The 22486-nt window shown below is 41.2% G+C and overlaps 1 protein-coding gene across 3 annotated transcripts in view; it reads right to left on the bottom strand.

The window, feature by feature from the left end:
* Positions 1–385: 385 nt before the first annotated feature.
* Positions 386–22486, bottom strand: part of LDLRAD3 (low density lipoprotein receptor class A domain containing 3) — a 110082-nt gene continuing 87981 nt past the window's right edge. For 2 of the 3 annotated variants that reach the window (XM_074909068.1, XM_074909070.1), the window contains exons 5-6: positions 3209–3554; positions 386–1523 (exon numbers count right to left, since the gene is read on the bottom strand). In XM_074909068.1, coding sequence (XP_074765169.1) covers positions 1262–1523; positions 3209–3554 — 608 coding nt within the window. In that variant the 3' untranslated portion in view covers positions 386–1261. The remainder of the gene's footprint in view (positions 1524–3208; positions 3555–22486) is intronic. The other variant, XM_074909069.1, reaches the window with a different exon arrangement.

Raw genomic sequence — 22486 nt, 5'->3', positions numbered from 1 at the left:
CTTCACAGGAGACCACTCCAAGAGTCAGGACAAAACAGGCACAAATAATTCTGTTTTTCTGTAGAAGCTACAATTTTAACCAAATGAATGGCAAACTCCATAAAAAAACCCATAAGAATATCTTAAGTGAGACTTTGGTATTTTTGAGTTCTACTGGTGCAGCAGAACTAAACCTATGCAAAAAAACCTACTTACGTATGTACACATAGTATTAAACATGTGTATCCATGCATGTACGCATACACCCTGTAGATACGGTCAACAAGCCCAACACATTTCACTACATGACCTGCTTTTAGCTATTTTACAAATATAACAAACTAGTCATTCACATTAACACTTTCCGTGATGGGTGTTTGCCTCAGGCTGGTTTTGGTGTTCAAGATTTAGCTGAAACAGTTTGGGGTATTTTTGGTTGGGGTTTTTTTTGTTTTGTTTTTTTAAGGAACACATGGAGTAATGTTGTTTTGCCATGCTTGAAAAGAAGTCTTGTGCTGGTTGTTGAGAAGCTTCAGTGCCTCTGTGCTCAGCCTTGAAGTTTGACAGATAAGACAACTTTTGTGGTGTTCCTGAGAAAACCCATGTATATTTGGCCTAGATATTAACATCTGGGGAAAAAACTCTGTTTGCTCATTTAGAGAGTTGTTGCATCCTCACAAGCTTAAATTTTGAAAATTACATTCACAGTGAGAATATTCTAGGCGATGTAGGGAAGGGTCAAGTAGGTCATTTTCTGCAATCTGAGCACTGCCCGTGGGCCAGCATTGGGCACCAGACCTCCAAGCACAAAGACTGCTGCTCCCGTGCTTCAGTGACCACCAGCTGGCACCGGCGGTAAGAGAAACAGCTCCCATGTCCGCAGGACGGGAGGCAGTCTGAGAACAAGAGTCCTTCTGGCAAAGTTTTTGTGTGCAACATCTGTATATATTATACATGCACATATATACATTCATATACAGTAAACAGTCCAAGAAATACATCACATCAGTTCTTTGACCCAGCACTGATGTTTTTCTTCTTAGTTTGATCTGGAACTTGCTTGCAGAAATATTGTGGAAAGCTGATGTGACTCTAGGTATAGCTCTCACAGCTCTGTCTTTGATGAGCCCAAAATGCTGAATTCAGCTATTAACTTAGTGTGCATCCAAATCAAGTCATCATTCAGGCATATGTTCCCCTGAAACCTATTAGCCACAGCAGATTAACCCCTAGATACTTGACAGAGTAAATGCCTTCCCGCCCAGCCCAAATACCGGAGCAGTTACACTTCTCTTTCAGCTATGTGGCCAACCAGAGAATCGCTCTGATCTGCTGTCCTCTCCAGAAGAGTTCTGTGGCCATCCACGCTGTCATGGATGTCTCTTGTCCAGCTGACAGCTGTGCCCAGGGGGCTTCCTGCTACAGGAGTGTCCGAGCTCACCAGGCTTCCCGTCCGAGATCGGTAAGGAGGAAGATCTGGCTGGTTTGTGGACTCCGACTCAGAACAGTAAGGCGGTGGAGGAAGGTCGAACCAAGGTGGTCTGCTGTGAGATACACAACATCGTAAGAGGTTACTGAAAACAGTGGTAGGGAAGAAAGTACATAGTTTTATAATTATTAAAAACATTTAAAAAAAAAAAAAAATTTAGAAAAAATATTGGAAACCATATTTCTTAGCTTTTCCACGATGACATCTACCCGGAGATCTCAAACAGACCTGCCTACATTATTCAGGTCATTCCAAAACATCCACTAGGCACTAAGGTTTGTGGTCAAGATGCAAAATAGCCAATTACATCCTGCTTAACACTGTTGATTTTCACGGGTATGCAATTCCAACAAATCTCGGCTTACCCTCAAAGACAGCTTCAAGAGGTAAGAATTTTTTCTGTATAGCATTTACACACCCTGAGAAAGTGCTTTAAAAGAAATAAAGTAAGCAGTGGATTTACACCTGTAGATAAAGATGTGAACACAGAAAGCTGCGAGAAAACCTCCATTAAGTGACAGAGATTAATGGTTTACAGTCTACAAATAAATAATGACCTGAATTCTTCACATGACAAATCACTTTTGCTGTCATGATATCACATGCGGAGCAACTGCTAAGTAGGCACAGACAAGATGAGTACTGGATTCAGGAAAACTGTTTTTTTTTTTTGTTCTGATAGTAAATAAGTAAAGGGACTGAAAGGTTTAGCAGATGATGGGTCCTGGGAGCAACTAGCTCTGAAATTGCTGATGGTTTGTATCAGCCCAGGTGAGAAGTGATTACAGTCTGGATGGCTGCCCATTTCGTTGACCTTACTAATGAAAAGATACCATTATTATGAATGTCAACATTAAGACAAGGGAGCTGCTGCCAAATGCAGTAGACATGAGGAATGTAAATGATTACACTGTCATTCTTAGATGCCAGAGTTTGTACTAAAAAACACCGACAGGGTGACAGTGATCAGCCTGGATCATTAAAGTTCACACCACGCTCTTTTTACGTACAGAGGATGGCAGTCTAGGAGTTTTGTTTGGAAAGATTTTACAGACAGAGGTTAAAACAAAGGTTAATTATCTACAAATAAAATCAGTGTCATAACTACAAAAATATCATCACCCAAACCACACCCACCCACAACACTTCAAAGCACTTCTGGCTATATAAAATGAGAACAGCGCTTTCCATTTCAGAATCCTGTTCTTTTCTTCTACTGGTAAAGGGAAAGTAGGGCAGAGCAGAGGGGCTGTACAATTGCTTTATGCAAGAACTGAAGACCTCTCACCTTTATATACTTACCATATATGACCAGGGTAAGGTTTTTTAAAATAGTATGACCTACAACCTAGCTGTTTTTTGGCAAACCTCCAAATTCAATTTTCATGCTTCGATTCCAGACTGGCACAGGATATCACTACAAGTGATACATTTCTTTGCGTTCTCTGCCATCCTCAAAACCTCTACTACCACCAGCACGTGCAAAGAGAGCATGACTTACATTTCCCTTAAATTCCTTTAATTCCAGTAACAGTAAGGGGACGTGAGGACCATGAATTTTTCGTATGCGGGAGGAGTTCATATTTGCCCAATTTTGTCCTATGCATGTGCCAGAATTGCAATGCTGTACTTCTGTCAAAAGCAGCACACAGATAAATGGGGAGCAGAAGCACAGATTAACAGAGCTGCAACCAGTAGGTGTGAAACTTTGGTGAGCCCAGAACTGGCTCCTGCACATACCTTTGGTCGAGCACAGCCTCTGAGTAGGAGGGTGGAGAGTCCAGGTCCACCGGCCTGTGGTAGGCCTGGCTGGACATGTACTGGATCCCATTGTTGACGTTGTAGGTGACGCTGCAGTGGTGTGGGTGATCAAGGACCACCAGCCGGGACAGCAGGACAGGGTGCTGCAGTCGATGCACTGGCAGGGTCATGAGATTGTTGCGTTTCCGTTGGTGATGCAGGACTAAGGCAAGGAAGGCCACCACGAGGACAAAAATGACAGAGCTGCCAATGATAGCGTAGGTAATACTGGGGTAGTACAGCAGCTGATTTTCTGAGGTTACGTAATCCTGGCCGCTGCCTGCCTCTGCACGACAAAAGGAAAAGGAAGCCTGAGATTTGTTTCCATATAAAAATGCTCTTAACCTATGCTGCGTTTTCTGCTAATGCACTCTGTGACAAAAGCAAGTTTTCCTTTTTTTTTTTTTTTTAAAATCGGATTGGGAAAAATTAGCTTATTAAAAGCATATACATGCAAGTCAGAGATTGGCTGACTATGACTCAGCCCATCCTCACCAGCAATAAATGCCAGCAGATAAACTACTAGGGAGAGACAAACTGAGAAAGAGGAAAATACACACCGCAGCAGGAAGCATGTGCACTATCCTGGGAGTATCTCCCCCATCCCTAGCTCTACGTCGTAACTTCTTGTTTCCAGAGATGAGGCTCCCAGTTCCAAGTCATAAGCACAGCACCTCAGCTGCACCCGGCAAAGCACACTAGAATCCCAGATGTAAAAGGCCTGATCTTTATTTTTAATGATAACTTTGCAGTGCAGTCAAAGTTTATATGGAGTATATCAAAAAAGGCAGCAACTACATCCTGTGCTCCACAGATCTAACAGCCCAAAATAAGTACAGGGGAAAATACAGATAGCTGCCCAGTAAAAGGTGGTTATTTGGATGTTTATGATGAGAAGAGCTCCTGCTGTAAAAAATTTAAAAGAAAAGGCCTTGAAACAGCAAAAACAGTAATGTAAGCCTGGTAGATGTGATACCAGTAAGAGACGTGAAAGTCTAAAAGCAGAGTGAAGTGAAAGCAGCAAATGGTAAAAACAAAACAAAAGCCCGAAACCAAACAAAAAAGCAGGTTAAGATAGAACAAGATGAGGAAAAGAAAAACATGAGCTGGGCTGAGGCCAGGAAAGATCAGACAAGTGAGCTTCCATCTGAGATGGAAATGGTGAGGAGAATGGTTGGAAATGGTAAGGAGAATGGTTGGAAAGGGTAACTGCGTGGCAGGGAGTAGGAGCAGAAGCACAACCCTAAACCGCTGTATTAAAGGGGTGATGAGAAGAGATTAGAAGACCAGATCAGAAGAAGCACTTCAGATAGCATATAGTATATGTTTTATTTGCAGGAGGCACTGAGGAATCGGCAAAGTTTCCAAGAATTGTAAGAGAAGTTACAGTTGGATTTGTTCAGAGCCATGATACAGGAGAAGGAATTCCCACCCGGGCCCTGGGTCCGCAGAATGAAAAAGGTGATGGAATAATGACTTCGGACAACATCTGAATGGATCTTCAACTGCACACGCATCTTATGAGAAAACACAATGAAAGGCAACAAAATGCAAAGGAGGAAAGAGACTCAGAGAAGCAAAATGTTATAAACACACAGATGCAATGCTGCTGCACTTGAGGCCGGTGCCAGCACCACAGAACCATGCTCCCCCGCCTCTGTTTCAGCCCTCTGTTCACAAGGTCATACAGCCTTTGAGTAATGTTTTCTTTTTTGGGGGAGAATTTCTATTTCTGTGCAAGCTGTAACTCCTCATTAGCTTCAAAAAGAAAAATACTATACTGATATAAGACATTCATCTACCTCAAGAAAAACGAGAGGCTGAGTAAAAAACAAACAGAACAAAACTAACCCCTTGACCTCCAAAATCCACACAATTACAAGAGCACTATCCATCCAAATTCTTCATTTCCTACTGCAGAAGGCCGGGACAGTAAATCTTAACACACGATTTCCCTTTCTTGCACTTATCAGCTAAACCCGCTTTCTGGTCACTCAGAATTGCGACCAAGCCACTTACAAATTTCTCCAGCAACAAAATAATGAATTATATACCTATACCAGCTGTGTCTGGCATAATAGAAGAGCTTTCCTCAAGCACCCATTGTTCTGCATCTAGATGCTTTCGGTATTTCTCTCAATATTTGATTTTGGTAATTCACTTCCACGGTTAAACACCAAACCACACTTTCCAGAATCACTAAAAATAACTTATGCATTAGTTAGGTAAGATAATACAACATAAACCGGCTAATCCTTTAAACACCTCCATTTAAAATCACATATGTTTTAGTAAGAAGGGATGAGATGGGAAAGAAAGACTCTACCAGAACTAGGAGAACCTGATTATTGGTCCTGCTACTGACTACAAAAACTACCACTCTTAAATACATCTGTTTTACTGAGGATGCCACTACAAACAGAGCAGAGCTTTGCAGGCCAGCTGCAAGCCCCACAGTTTTCTTGATACCTAGTGTCACACTGCAGCAAGCATCACTACTAATTTTATTTCCCCATGCAACTGTGCTGGAGAGAGAGCAGAAACCATTGCTACCCGTCAACAGTAAGTCTCTGGCTAAGAGACTTACTGCATGAAGAATGTAAACCAAAGCAGAAGGGAGGAAAGGAATTTACATGTATTAGTAATTTTAATTATAGCTCATCACATATTGCTGTGGCTTCTTCAAATACACTCCCTGAGTTCACCACCTGAGAAATGAATTCACGTCACATACCACGGACAAGGGCCAGCGTAGGGAGTATAGTGACAAGTAGATCACTTTTATGCAAACATCAACAAATTTATTTGCAAAGGACGATACGTGGACGAATACCACTACCTTCAATTCTTCAGTGCAAGGAAGATAAATATATTATGACATCCCAGTAAAATACCACAAGACTTTCATTCAGCTTGGCTGACTGGTTACTGTGCGCTGGCCTAAGACTGAGAACAGGATGCCTTTGCAGACCCGATGGACCTAATTAGTTACCATGGGATCATTCTGCAACAGCACAGTCTCTTCTCTTCATAATCTTCATAAAAGGATAGAAAAATGAGAGAAGTGAATTATACATCTACTTCTTTTCAAAACTTTTAAAGTTATCCATCTGTTTAGGATAGCATCCTCTAGGTCCCGCATGAAAAGCCTCCATAAACCCAAACAGATTAACCGGATTGCTGAAGAAAAAATATCTTGTCAAAAGTCAGATGAGATCTGATGACCAGCTTTAGAACAGTCTGAAACAAAACATCTATTTTATATGGATTTATGATCCTTTCCATACAACAACCACCCATATATCTTGCATAGATTCTGGGCAAATTTGCTGTTAACATGCTGTTTTGATGCTTTGGGATTACTGTGGCTAATGAAACACCCGTTTGTTTATCAGTAACTACTCCTTCTCAGGTTTTTAGATATGCGGCTTGTATTCCCATTTATCCGGGCATACCTCTGAGAACAAGAGCAATCTAAGGGCATGCCTAGGCTAGGGACTACAGGTCTGTATGGAGAGCTCTGAACCAGAAGTCCAGCCGTGAAGGGGCTGTTTTGAATAGCACTATCTGGTGCAACCTTTGAACCAGCCAACACAGCAATACTGCTTCAGGGATCTCAATTAGCATCTCCATCAGTTCAGCTAGTTCTAGCCTGTGTGTCTCTAACATAGAGCTGCACTGATATATCCTGTGAAGAGAAAAGGATTTGGTTTATAGGTCAAGTGCTTTTTCTACTGCCGTGGGCAGTGCTGAGTACCTTGCATGGAGACTCTCTCCCCATGCAAAGAATCCAGCTCCCTAAACACGCGCTGTCCTTACGCCTTTACAGGGACAGACAGAGGCACACTGTATCTCTGAGATGGAGTTCTGCCTAGGAAGATACAGCTATCATCGAAACAAAGTCTTCTTCCACCACCATAACAGCCACCTTCTTACCTTATGGGTAGGTTTTCTGGGCCTAGAAGACACAATCTTAATGTCCCTTAGCAAAACATGCTCACAAGCGGAAGTCCAGTGGCATTTAGCTTCTGCTGCGGCGTAGTTTAAACCAAGAAAGACCAACCAATCTGCATCTAACCTCCCTTTCCTAGTAGAGTCAGTAAATCCCAAACTGCAAATGATGGAAGTAACATTACCTGAGCCTATCAACACTGCCTGACTTGTAGCCCTACAGAGGGCCCTTCCCATTCAAGGAAAAAAAGTGAACTGCCCTTAACGGTCTTCCAAAATAATGCTCTGGCAAGAAAACTGCTCTATAGCACAGCTGAAACAAAAGTAGCAGAACTATGAGGCACTTTTGCATACAAGTTACTTTCACACCAAGTTTTTTCTTCATCTTACTATATATCTGATCATGCTGAAATGAGTAACTTCTTGGTAAGATTCTGGTTTGTGGTGGGTAACTAGCTGAGACTGCCTGAGGAACCTCTACCCATTTTGAGCACACTTTAATAGGGAGAAGGTGAGATATAAGAACACCTGAAAAATCTTAGCTGGACATGCATGACTCCAGAAGGAAAAACCAACGACACTTTAGTTCTGCTCTATTAACTTTCAGCAAATATTTACACATCACAGAAGTAATCAAATGGAATTTCTTGAAAATTCAGTCATCTTCTCCGAGAGGAAGCAGGTATTATCCAGGCAGGTTTAAAAAGCTCTGCTCTGCTCTGATATTAAAAACAAATTCACAAAAAAAGGTGAGTGGGCTAGCTATTTTAGCTTAAATTCATGGAGTATTTATTCTTTCATGCTTCCCCCCACCCTGCTTAAGAAGATCTATGTTTTCTACTCACACCACATATAAACAGTTTATCAATGCCACTTATGCCTATTAAACCTTATTATCTTGGAAATGCTGAATTTGCAGATAAGAGATTTTTTGGAGTGTAAAAAGCTTTGTGAGTAATTTAGGAAAAGACTGATAAAGGAAACATAACAAGTTGTGCTCAGAGGGCTATCTTATTGACTGTGAACAAATTTGCTGTCCTGAAGTTTTTAAAGAGATCTGAGACTAACGGCATTAAGTCTGCCAGACACAGGGATGAGGGTCTATTATTTTATCTTTCACAATTCTCTGCTCAAGCCTGGCTTTTCACAGTTCATCAGAGAAAAAGCTTTTGAAATACATAATCTGAGCAGACATCTGTAGCCTTAATGAGCACGAGTCATGGTCCATCTCCAGCAAAGACGCTACTGTAACAACACATTTAAATTCCAACTGGTTAAAGAGCAGAGCTGCAGCTTGGAAGGTTCAAGATGACAAATATCAAATACAAACAGGCAGACCCTCTGCACATTATTTACTTTTTGTGCTAGGAGTTCCTATGGCATTCTGCTGGGTCTCCAAAAGCTCTTAAATTTCTCATCCTTGGTCATTTTATGGCCCACTAGAACAAGTCTTATGTAGATTTTATGCAATGGACATCAGAATATTCTTTATTCTGGTGATGTCCTTTCTAACCCAATTACCTTTTTTCCCTTCTCCAAGCTACAAAAAAGATCTAGCCTAGACAGCACAGCACCTTGAGTTCATGGAGTTTCATCCTCAGTTACCATGTATTCCCCTCCCCAAGCAGATTCTTATTTCCCTCAGACACCCAAGACAAGGATTTGTTTTCAACTGAATTCAAAGCATGTTTCTGCCCTGCTTTGGCTTTCTCCAATTCAGGCCCAGAAGATAGATTTCTTAATAGAATTTATCCATGGGAATTGGCCAAAGGTTAACAATTACCTCTTTGCTCACCAGGTCAATGGATTTCTGGGAAAGCAGCAGGATGAAACCCCAAACTCCTTCCAGGTACATCTACAACAGCGATGGCTTCACATCCAGACAACACTGATCTGCACAGATGTTCTGGCTTGAAATGGCACCAGGTTATTCTGCGTTTCACCTTGTGCTAATCACAAGTGTCTCTAATACCCATGGACCAGAACCACAGCAGCCAGCACAGCCCTCGAGCTACAAAGCTGGAGCAGAGGGTGACTCCATTCCCTGCTCTTATTGCCCATCAGGTAATTTTCACCACCTCTGCCCAGCTCCCTGCCCTGCTCTCACCACCTGAAAACTAGATAAGGATGTTCTTGGGCTCTCAGGACATTCTTCCAGGTTCTTCTGTACTGACAAAAACTACATTTTCCTCAAAAGCTTAAGTGTTTCAAGTGTTAATCAGAAGTCTAAATACCGCTGGGTGCTCTGTCTTAGCCTATTCTTTCAGAAAACTGAAAAGGCATTCATGACCTTGCCTGCATTAACAGAGTAGGACATCTTGATATGGAGAACTTGTTATCCATCCATCCACCCATCCATCTTTTTTTTTTAATCCTTATTGGTATTAGTGTAGCATCTTGGAGCTCTAGTGATGAAATAGGATATCTCTGTATAATGTACTGTACAGGTTCTGACCAAGACAATGGTCATTGTTCCAAAGAATTTAAAGCTAAGTGTAAGACTTGGAATTATATATAATTCTAAGTTGATACAACTAGCCAGCAAGACACAGATAAACCTCAAGACAGTATTGGTCAGCAGAATTAGCAGCAGTCTCAGCAAGTCTCATTCAGTGCATCAGAATGAGTGCGTTACCCATGTCTTCCTGCCCAGACTTAAGCCCCTCATCCTGGCCAGGCACTGCAAGAGCTGTGCTTTTCAAGTCTTTGCAGCTGCTGAAAGAGCAGCTGAGTCATCAGACTGAAGATCAAGAGCCTCACCTCTCACATGCCCCCCTTTTTATCATCTTCAGGGTAGGATAATTACTCCATGCACTTCAGACATTGCAGTTTAAACATAAAAAAAAAAAAAAAAAAAAAAGGAAAGGAAAGCAGCAAACTGAGCAAATAAGTAGAGAACTAAGAAATACTTAGCAGTAGCCATGGCAACTAAAGTTCTAAAATTAACTTGGCAGGAATGTAAAAACCTGCAAAAGCAAAACCTGACATCAAGCATGGAAACAAAAGGTCCAGGCTTGGCAGCTGGATGGAGGCCAAGGAGGAAATTAAAGTGTTACTCAAATGCAATTCAGGATCACTCTGACACTGATCTAAGCAGCACTTCCTGGACATGTGATAGCCCAAAAGGCAAGTGGTGTAATTTGATTAATTCACAGCTAGCACAGAAACTATGCCCAAAAGCAGGGGCAGAACACAAAAAGGATAAAAAAGGATAAACTTTCTACTAATAAATTCCTCTTCTCTAAATAGAAGGGCTCAGTTATTTCTGTTCATCTCCTCTTTTGATGAGGAGCTCAGTTACTTCTGTTCGTCTCCTCTTTGTCCTTTGAAAATGAAGGGTCACCATCATAGAGACTGACAAGAAGTTAGTTATTATACACTCCTCATAACGTTTTATGACAGGAAGATGCCGCTCAGCAAGAGCCTGGTGCACTGAAAGCTCTAGGGGCTTCTCTACTATCATTCTCCTCCCAGTCACTAAATTAAACCTGTTCTGCAGAATCTCAAATAGCAGCACCACTAAAAGGCTCTTTGGTGGAGCAATCCGATAAAATAAAGCAACAACGTGCTTTGTTCAAAGAAAAACTGCATTGTCTTCGTAGCATAAACGTGCTCTTGGTGCTCTTGCCAAGATCTATGACAATGAGCAGCATCCCAGGCTCTAGCCCCACTGTCTCCAAGTTGGAGATAACAGCCGTTTGATCTCGTACCCCAGCCTGCTTCTTCCCCCTAATCTCCAAAGAGAGATTCCAGTCTCACCTTGTTCAAGTCACAAACAGTATTCTCCAATTGCAGGAAAAGTCCAGATTTTCGGTCTCTGGTTGCTGTGTAATCCTTTATGTACAATTAATGAGTAGTATTGCATAGTCTTGAAAGTTGAAACAAAAGAATGTTTTAATAGAAAAGTTAACAGAAATGTGAAATTCAACCAGCAAGACCCAAGTGGACTCACACAGTCTCCAACATCAGCTTTATCTTCGCTTCTTTAACTAATGGCATAGCAAGTGTATTTTCTACCAGATACCCTTGGCAACACTGGCAAATTTATGTGCAAGTGCTCCAACCTGTCTTCTACAAAGGTTAATTGGAGCTCTGAGGTAGGTAAGAGCCTCGATGTTGTATCAGCTCCCTGCTAGCACAGAAGTATGCTGTTCTTTGATTAATTCTTAAAGGTCTTAAGCAGCTTCAAGTCAAAAGTATGAAGGAAAATAGGTTTGTCAAAGGCCATGGGTGGCTTTGTCTTTCCTATTCTAGTCTGACCCTGAGAATTTAGAATCCACATTTCCATGCTAACATGCTCAGCTAACGTTCCTTGGAATCATCTGAATATCTAAGAGGGAAAAAAAAAACAACTCAAAACAAAAAGTAAACTAATTAAAATGAAAGTCAGTGGATGGAATGCTTGTGTGCTTTTACCATCTATCAACCCTGAAACTAAATTACGCCATGTTGCAAAAGTGTTACCAGTTTATCTTGGGTGATCTACACGCCTGCAAAAACGCATGTTATTTCAATAGAACGTCTGGAAAAAGCTTAACGTGGGATGCTGTACAGGGCAGACAGATGAATCGCCTTTTTACAGCATTTATTCTGGAGGTTGGTAAGAAGAGACACATACTGTTCAGCTAGAATGTGTGCATTATCTTCTTCCTAGATTGCTGCATTAGTGGTACAGACAGCTGGCGCACAAGAAGGATAATAAGGCTTGAAGAGATGTGGTGCAGGGTTTACGGAGCCTGCAGAGTCAGCTATATTTGGCAAGAAAGACTGCTTAAGTGTGATTTAGATATACTGTAAAGTAACTTTTTAATCAGCTTTTAAATTTAATCATTGAAGGACTGTATTTTAATGGCTCTGCTTTTTGAAAAAATGTTAGTACAATGTCTGTGCCCGGTCATATATTACTGTTATCAATCCTTTTTTTTCTTTTTTTTTCTAGCATTGTGAAGAGGTCACAAAGAGATGTCAGATACACAATCCACATAGCTTCACTTACTCAAGATAGTGTCCTCACGATTTAGAAACCATTAGTAGGTTGGGATCTTGAGTTTAAAAAAAAAAAAAAAAAGAATCAAACCAGAAGGCAGAGTCAGACAAGACCTGCTAGGTCACCTAACCCCTTTCCTAGAATCACATTTCATATCATCCACTCATACCTCTCATCCCCTCACTGACTGCTTCTAGGATGCAACAGAGGAAACGGGTGGCAAGTCCAGCCTAGCAAAAGCTCTGCAGGCTGCCCTGGCTGCCTCCTGGAAGCAAAAGGCCCCTGGGGAGGAAAGCAAGACCATGATGGCTCAGTGGATTTGGGTAGATGCGCAGCTCAAACCAAGGTGGAGCTCAGTGCTTGGTTCCACCAGGGAAAGCACCTGTGTGAAGGTGCATCATGAGATTCTTTGCTCCTTAGAGTTATCCTGACTTTTGCCTTACAATTATTTGACACACAAACAAATGTTTCTCTCCTGCTACATGCTCTGTAAGCTCAGTGTAAACAGCAAGAGACTTGCCAAACAGTGTCCTCAGAAGATCCGCTATGTTCAGGTTACACCTTCAGGAAGGTCTTAAACACCATACTTGGTTGCAAATCAAACTCTAAATTTTTCTTCTAATATTATAAAAAAAGAAATAAAGCATAAAACACAACAGCAAAAATGACAACAATTGGCTGTGAAAGTAGCTATTGCACAGCTGTCTGGCCTTCCTGATCACAAGACACAGACTGTCTAATGCCAGAGAGAGAGGGGGAAGAAAAAAAGAAAAAAACAGAAGCAAGCAAAGGGGAAAAAAAAAAAAAAAAGACAAGCAAGTGAAGCAGAGGGAAAAAAAGGAAAAAAGCTGCATTTGAAAGCTATTGTACACAAATGGGACACCAAAGAACATCTGTAAAGCATTAATGCAGGAAGAAGATAAACTTGTGCTTTTCACCTTCTGCTAAAAATCTCACTTGATCAGAAAATATGGCACTGAAAGTAGGGAGTGGGAGGGTAGGTAACCAAAGGCGGTGGCTGCCAGCAGTTCATCAGAAAATGGAAAGCTTTTCAGGGGGGCCCAAAGGGCTCTGCTCTGAATCTGATACTATTCAGTAAACTACTTGAATGACAATGTGGAGAGAATATGCTTATTCAGCTTGCTGTGAGGTAGCACAAGCACTCTGCTAAACACGATTAAAATTCAAAATGATCAGAAAATAGCAAGCATGGTCAGGTTCACATGTAGTCAAGTGTCAGCAAAGAACAGTGTTAACTGGCCCTGAAAAAATGCAACCCCAACAGTACCCAGCCCTAGCAAGGTGTCTGCTGGGGTGTTCATCCAGCTCAGGACATCACTCTTAAAAACAAGCAAAGATGAATCAGAGCTTGGTAGAGAACAACAGGAATTATCAGATGTCCATAAGACACTAACTACCGAGAAACGTTGTAAGAATCAGGGTTGTTCAGGCTGAAGAAAACACTGCAAGGAAGCTTTTAATATTTTTAAATACAGAAGTTTGAAGTGAAAGAGAATGAAAACAATGCCTGTACAAATAACAATATAAACTCAGTGAAGTTTTAAGCTTTCAAAAGCTGGAGGAACATGTCCCAGATGACTACATGAGAGATCACAGCTTTATTTCATACATCTAACTGATTAGAGCTGCTGCCTTCGTCTGTCAGTGAACAGGAGTAGCACCACATGCCTCCATGCCTTTAGATTTCCAGCTACCCTGACTGCTTTGATGGTTTTACTGTAGGGACTTTCATCCCTTTATGTCCTTAGGAGAGGCTTCCTAAGTTTTTCTGGAGAATATTAAAAAAATCCTACAAATTTTAAGTAACTACAAGCTAGGGTGAAACTGAATCAGTTACCCCCAAAGGCAAAGCACCACAACAACTATCAGCTACGTGTGTAGCTCTGTGTCAGATACAACTTGCCAAGTGGAAAGGGTAATGAAGCTCTGGAATACATCACCTCCAGCTAACAATGGTCTAGACGCCTCTTTGGAGGTACCCCGAGACCCCGGATAGTCCTGAAGGTATATGCTGGCCTTTAGTTAAAAAAAACCCAAACAAACCAAAAAACCTCCATCCCTGCCAATCAAAGAACCCAAAACACCCCCTAAACCCCAAATTTGTGTTATTTCTCCAAGTGACCTAACAAACCTCCACTAGTTTCACCAAGCCTGAGTTCAGATAAACAGAAAAAAGACGAAATACACCCTCTACCAATGAGTATGGACCTCCTGTTTTAGAGAAATTTATCTCATTTGTTGCATGACCACCTCCTACTGCCAAGTTCAGCAGAAGTTCATACTTCATTGACAAATCTATAATTTCTACAAGCCTTAGAAACTAACCATGCATTCATAAAGGAAGAAGGAGCTCATCTCCTCCTTTAATGTGTAGAGGAAACTTGGATATCTTTCCTCTGTGGATGGACTCGGCATAACATTTCGAACAGTAAATCAAGATATTATAGTACCTGGGGCTTTAGCCAGAACCTTCATTCCTCATTTTGAAATACGCATTATAAAAATTTTGGTCTCACTTCAGCAAGTTTTCATATAAATAAATTAAGCAAAAATATCTTTAATTACAGAACGAAGAAAATTGCTGCACTTGATGAAAGGTTGTTTATTCAGCACTGACAAATGCAGCCTAATGAATGTGAGTGCGCCAGATTTTATTCTCACTGAAGATGTAGTCTTGCTTTTTATTTCCACAGAGACTGTAGAAACATTTATTTTCCCTTTGACCCTGGCTGAGTGAACCAGTCATACTGAATTGTGCAATTCTTGATATGGAAAGCACGTGTACAATGCAAGACAGAACAATGTATTTTAAAATTTGTATTAAGAGGCAAGAATCATAATTATTAATCACTGTGTAAAAATAATTACTGTATGCAAGGACAAATGAACAGAGTTTTGGTAGCATACTTATAGTTCACATTCTGCATGGAAAGACTGGAGGCAAATAAGAACTGTTAGTACAGTTAAGCATAGTTTCAAAGGCACTGAATTAGCTAAAGTGTCACAGAAAAATGAACCTTTATTGACAAAATCTTGGTCTAATGCATAGCAGTGGTAAAGAAGGTTAATAGAAAACCAGCTTATCACAAGCAAAGGATATTAAACATACTGTTGCATGATTCTACAAAACCCCAATGGAACCACGTTTGAATGCTGGCATTCTATTTTGGACAGCTTATTTGAAGACAGACAGAATTAGGTTAGTGAGAGTACAGCATGAGAAACAAAGATGATGAATGGGGAAACAGTGCTTAAATATCAAGAGAGAAAAAAGTAGGATTTATTTAGTCTTGAGAAAAGATGATTAAGAGGAGACATGACTGAAGTATTTATAATAGCCATGGGTTATAAAAATTAAGCTCAGTACTCATTTTCAGATTGTTGGGCAGACCAGAACTAAAGGGTAAAAGGGAATAGATGCAGGATAAATTTAATGACACATTTCACACAAAGAAGAGAAAATAGGTGAGATGATGTTTCATGACTATATTTAAATAAAAGCTGGGTGACCATATGGAATATGTGGAGAATAACCACATCACATGGTGAAAGCCTCTATGGAGCATCTTTTGTAACAGCTGAGACATGTTTCCATACACACACACATAACAGCATCCGTAGCAATTTTAAAAATCATTCTTTAAACAAAAAAAGTTAAGAGTTTACCTAATTTCAAACAGGAAAAAACAAAAACATTTACTACTTCTCCTTCATAATACAGATGCAAGTAACTAATGATAGTATTTCTTTTACAGTATTCTTCCTTCAAGTATTTACAGACAAATCACAGAAATGTTACAGATGGGTAAACATATTCCTTACCTAAAAAACAAGGCTTAAATTAATAAAATTATTCACCTAAAGTTGCAGAGCTAAAAATTGTCAGCCAGGATCAGAAACAGCAGTTCTTGGCTTCCATCAGCCACACCCTGCTCTCCACACACATACATGCATTATTTACTTTTTCTTTACTGCCATAAAGGAGGTAGCTTTATTGCTTTACTCTTAAAGTGCACTTAATTATCCTTGAGTAACTCAGTACTGTCCTCCCCAGCATTTTAACAAGCCACTTACAGTGTCCATGTATTCAAGATGGAGATTGATTTAACATGTTTATACATCAGCCTAAAATCTTGACTAAACACAAATTAGGAAAGAAAATTATACAGAAAATGTTAAATAAAACCCCAGAACAATCGCATACACTCGCTCCTCATGAGCTCCTGCTCCTTTTACAAACCATTTCTCTTTAATTTTTCAGCTAATTTCTGTTTCTACAGATAAGGACTCCACAAAAAAGACCTCTGGAAGCGAAGGGACTGACTCTGATCTTAACATCACTGCATATAGCAGGCACTCTTGCCTCATGCTATTGAAGATCAGGATGGTTCCTCCACCTCATGCTCACCTGTGCAACTCTACATCTTTCTCTTTGAACATTTTTAATACAGAAACAATAAAAGATGTACTTTGCTTTCATCAGGCGTTTCGTGGAAGTTTCAAGAGCTAGAAAATTGGAGCATAATGGTTACCTACGACTCATGAAGTGACAGATGATCTGGGAGGCCTTTACATAGAAAAAATAGAGAAGTCATTTTTACACTCTAGGGTGTAACTACCCTGCCTTGGGAGTTTCACAGCAGTTTTGAAGGCATTAAAACAAAGAACAGCCTCCATAACTAAGCCAGCTAAAAGTTTAATTAAATACAATTGCTTGCTGTGCTTCCCTTCCCCAAACAGCCTCATGCATATTCATCACTGTAATTACAGCAGTAAAAAACTCCACAACTAATTATGCCATGCTTCTCATCTTCTATATGCCTGGAATTTTTTACATAATTACTACTGAAATTAATTGCAAGTTAGTTAATTTTGCACTTTGTCCTTTCAAGCTTAATTGAAAATTAAAATTTTTTGAATCAAGTCATTCTTGTAAGCATGGTGCTTTTAGCTCATACACCAAAATGTTCTTTTAATTGCTTTTAGTAACGTGGCATAGAGTACTAGTAATGTAGCAGAGAGGAGTACTGTAAATGTTATAATTTAAAAAATAAGAGTGTTGCCCTAATACATATTTACTATATGCTTGTTGGTTGTACACTCTTCAGAGAACATTCAACCTGCCCGCTGTCACTTGGCATCTCATGCAGTACATGAGCACATCATTGCCTGAGACACAGGCTACTCCATCAGTGCCACAGTGAGCTTGGATCAAACTCAAACCTGGAATTTTCTTTGACTCTGGTTCAAACGTTGTGCCTAATATTTAAAGTGTGACTAATTATTTTGGATTTCCAGTACTACAATGGATTTCAAAAAAAGTAACAAACATTTCTTCCCTTGAGAGGTGGGGGAAGAGGAAGGATCAAATAAGAAAGCCAAATTTTGACTTGGCCTAGAAAAATAATTGTCTGAAAAATTTTTATTTAGCTTAGAAAAATAATTGCCCTGGGGTACATGCTGTGCCTGGCAAACCTTTAAATCAACAGGTTAAAGGCTTTCAAAGCTATAAACACACATTTAACAGAGTCTCCTCACCCATTATGGACACATGGTGTCTTACTGATTTGGGATATGCCTTTTATAAAGGACACTGTACAATGTAAAATCTTGCTGTCCACTAAAAAGCATCTAAATTCCATGCTGTGACAGCAGATGCAAGATGCAGCAGCCCCGCAACTTCCACAATGCAACTGGTACTTAAAAGGACCAGTAACATGCTTCAGCAAACCAGAGGACATTTCAGAGGCCCACACCACATGGGGCTATGTCCATGTCCTTAGTACCTAATAATAACGGCAACATTAGCTTTTTGGCCCATTAAAACAATTAATTACTGTTTAAATCAAAACAGTAACAACAGAGTCAACTGATCCGTATAGTCTTTCTGGGTTTAATCAAGTTTAAGTTTTTTCATCTGTGAAGAAATCTTGCAAATGTCTAATCAGCTAGTAGATTTTCAGAAGGGCAAGAGAAGCTTGCAAGCAGAACACTTATTCCTTACTCCTCCACAGTCTCTATAAGCTACTTACCTAACTCAATTGGTAAATTTTCTCTTATAATCTTTCAGGGCTTCACTACAAGAACTAGAGAGAGCGAGCTGCAACAACTCAAGGTGGACAGTTTATAGGCTGACTCCTTCAGGAAGCAAATTCTTCTCAAAAGTGTGACAGCTGCTCAATGAACAAGACAGCACTACACAAAGGGAGCAAACCAAGTTGATCAATTCTGCAAAAATTCCTGTTGCTCCAACAGTGCAAAAGATCTGCCCACAATAAATTTGTCACACACATCCACAGCGCAGGCTATCTATCTTGCCAGGAAGGGAATTGTTACCACTAACTTTTCTTCCAGTCATTTAGAGTGAAGACTGGTGTCCTCAAAAAGGAAAAGGCTGAAGAGGAACGCCTCAGATATGGCACAACATCAATGAACAAGAGCTTCCAAAAGACTGGTACGAGCAACTACATCTGGAATATGTCCAGAACGCTTCAAAATCTTGTTGCAACAAAAATCAGATCCCAGACACTTAATCCCATCAGTTGTGTTGGAAACTGCTTAGTAGAACACGTCAGCAATAACAAGCTGTAGGACATGGCAGGGGGATAAAGCTGGCTTGGACCACATCTACAGTAAGAGAGGAGGAGGTGTACATCATAACCACCAGAGCAGATATTATAAGGAAGGTGGAAACTTAATAGCCAAGAGGAATTCTTCATTTCAAAACTCCTGAGCGAAGAGCCAATAGTGAGTTCCCACAGTAAATGAGGAGTAATTAAAAAGGTAATTAAAAAGAAAAAGCGTTGAAAGTCAAGAGCCCAAGAATGCCAAAAAAGCACTTTCAGTAAGTGTCGTAAAGATCTATGATTAGTGATCCCTTACCAGTAAAACAAATACTATATTCATTTGCTATGTCTCAGTAGTCTAAGAGCTGTCGAACCTGTGAGCCACACGTATATTATTAACTAAGAAGTTTCTGAACAAACTAGACTGATACGCTGTCGGAAAGCAATGATTTCCGTTTTACAGATAATTTGCAATTCAATGGGGAAAAATCCCTACTTGTTTACCATGTCCAATTTAAAAAGTCAAGCAAAACATAAATTCAGTCGCACACTTTCATAGACTGACTATAGTTAAATACTTCTAATCACACAGTATTGCAAAGCTCTTTGTAAACAAGTCTAAAATTTTCTTAACCAAAGAATTTTTCATTCTTCATTCTGCTAATGGCTAGCAATAGTATTACACAGGTATATACACAAAAACACAATGAATGGTTTGGTGTGAAATTCTTCCAAGTTTTTATGTACTTTGCTTCTTTCATCTGATGAGTCTTCTATGCTGTTATTCAAAACTTGAAAACCACCTGCTAGGAACATTCCAGGCTAGTGGAATAATTCCTAAGGACTTCTCCACGCATACCTACATACTGTGCTAAGAAACATTTTTAAAACCTAAAAAGGAACAAAAATCAGATCGTGTCAGTCTTGCAAATATTGACTGTCATCTCAACTACCCCACCATAATATTTCTGCTTTAATTAAATACCAAATTGGGCAGGTAGACATGCAGATTTAATTACTGTTGTGATTTAAAATGAGCCTGTTTCCACTTGAAATCAGTGAAGGTTAGCAGGATGACCTCAGTCTAGTGGAAAATCTTCAGTCTGGCAAGATGCTGGACACCGGAATTTGTCCCTTATGGAATAGTTTAAACACTATTCTCAGTAATACAAGGCTCACAAATAAGTACCGGTTTAACTAGTTTAATCCAAACATAGCTGAGGTCTGTGGCAGCTGAACATTTGATGGAAATAAATTAACTGGACCACTACAGGGAAATGGCCTATTCAGCCTTAACTCTATCAGCTCAGGAAGAGTGGACCTGATGTCAGAAGTCCCTAAATATCTTCAGGTTTGATTGATATTTTTCTCCTCTGACTCATTATTCTCACTGACCATTTCACTCGGCCATCTCAGTACAGGTGCCAGGGGTCAGGTCCATTCAAGTGACTGAGCTCTCACTGGGGACAACAGCAGTACAGGAAAGGGGAAAGGAAAGATGAAACCTAGGAAACAACTCTGAGCCAGAAGCGAGCGTGGAGGTGATTGAGGGGCAGAAGATCGTTTTAGATCACACAGCATCAGTACAAAGTGTTTCCATTAAACACTGAGAATGAAGATTGTCACCTTGAGCAGAGACTCTGCATAGCTTCCTGTTCACATCTAAGGTTTGGAAAAGACCAAAACCAATCCAACATGACGTATCTACACAAGGGGATCAAGTGCACCCTCAGTCAGTTTGCAGATGGCACCCAGCTGGGTGGGAGTGTTGATCTGCCCGAGGGTAGGGAGGCTCTGCAGAGAGACCTGGACAGGCTGGAGCCATGGGCTGAGGCCAACTGGAGGAGTTTCACTAAGGGCAAATGCCGGGGGCTGCCCTTGGGCCACAACAACCCCCAGCAGCGCTACAGGCCTGGGGAGGAGTGGCTGGAGAGCTGCCAGTCAGAGAGGGACCTGGGGGGTGATTGATTGACAGCCGGCTAAACAGGAGCCAGCAGTGTGCCCAGGGGGCCAAGAAGGCCAATGGCATCCTGGCTTGTGTCAGCAACAGTGTGGCCAGCAGGGACAGGGAAGGGATCTGAGCCCTGTGCTCGGCACTGGTGAGGCCGCCCCTGGATGAGTGGGTTCAGTTTTGGGCCCCTCACCCCAAAAAGGCCATTGAATGACTCGAGCGTGTCCAGAGAAGGGCAACGGAGCTGGGGCAGGGTCTGGAGCACAGGTCTGATGGGGAGCGGCTGGGGGAACTGGGGGGGTTCAGTCTGGAGAAGAGGAGGCTGAGGGGAGACCTCCTGGCCCTCTACAGCTCCCTGACAGGAGGGTGCAGAGAGGGGGGATGAGTCTCTGGAGCCAAGGACCCAGCGCCAGGCCCCGAGGGAATGGCCTCAAGCTGCCCAGGGCAGGGTCAGGCTGGCTCTGAGGAAGGATTTCTGTGCAGAAGGGGCTGTTGGGCGTTGGAATGGGCTGCCCAGGGCAGGGGGGGAGTCCCCATCCCTGGAGGGGTTGGAGAGTCGGGCTGACCCAGCGCTGAGGGATCTGGGGGAGTTGGGAACGGTCAGGGTGAGGTTCATGGTTGGACTGGAGGAGCTTCAAGGGCTTTTCCAACCTTGATGATTCTGTGTGATTCTGTAAGAAATTCTGTTCCCTCCTGAGGTATGACATAAAGGGACTTCTAGGCTAGCAGTTGGCAATCTGAAACCACCTCATCCATTTTCAGCCCTCTGTGAAGGAAAACCTGTGTACATCCTCATTCTTTTTCTGCACTAAGATTTTGGACCAAGAATTTCAAAAGGCTACGTATCAGATGGAGACAGTGGTTCTGCTTCTGGGCAAACCTGAGCAACAAAAGCAATTATTGGCTCAATGATAGCCAAGTAGCTGAACACAGGCCAAAGCTGTTTAGCAGGAAGCAACTGCAAGCATTTGGATTTATTAAAAAAACATAAGTATTCAGTGAAAAGCAACTGGCAGCTGAGAAGGTACTTAGTAATACAGTCCTCTTGCATTTAAAAATTGCAGATGTTCCTGAGTATCTTTATAACCCTACTCTAATACTCTGTCTAGACAGAAAACTCATAGAATGTATAACATATGACACTTTCTACCTCCTCTGTGGGGATTAACCAATAAATCAGGTTTGCAGACTCAGAATAAGTGCATCCTTTTGAAAGTGACTTGCCAAGTTTCAGTAAAGGAAAGGTTTTCTCCCATTGGGATTAAAACCATGATGCTTTAAGGACGAGTAGCAAGAGACCATACCCAGGGAAGTAATTAAACCAGCGTTGAAGTAATAGAATCTGTAGAGATGAAGGAGAAAACAATGCCAATTTCTGTGATGCACGTCCCTTTTTCAATGCTGCACCTTACACAAAGACTCCAAACTTGACACTCATTGTACAGAACAAATATTATGCATGTTCTTCATTGCATGCTAATTCCATAATGGAACTGCAGCATTATGACATTTAACACAAAAGCAGTATTCTCCTATCCTCCTCCTTCACTAGCATCTAATAGGAAAGGAAACGGGGTGGTGGGATATTATCTAGTCAAGGGAGTTCAAATCCATGTTCTTTTATCTCCCCAGAGTTACTGAACCTACCCAGGCTGTAGGTCGTGGCCTAGCAATTAGAGATCACCTGGGAAACAGGAGATAGCAATTCTGATCTCTTGCCCAAGGACTGCTTACGCTCTTCT

This window comes from Athene noctua, chromosome 6, assembly GCF_965140245.1.
Source record: "Athene noctua chromosome 6, bAthNoc1.hap1.1, whole genome shotgun sequence".
In the NCBI taxonomy this organism is placed as follows: Eukaryota; Metazoa; Chordata; class Aves; order Strigiformes; family Strigidae; genus Athene; species Athene noctua.
The sequence above is the reverse complement of the archived record's forward strand: the minus strand, read 5'-3'. Positions and strand labels throughout refer to the sequence as shown.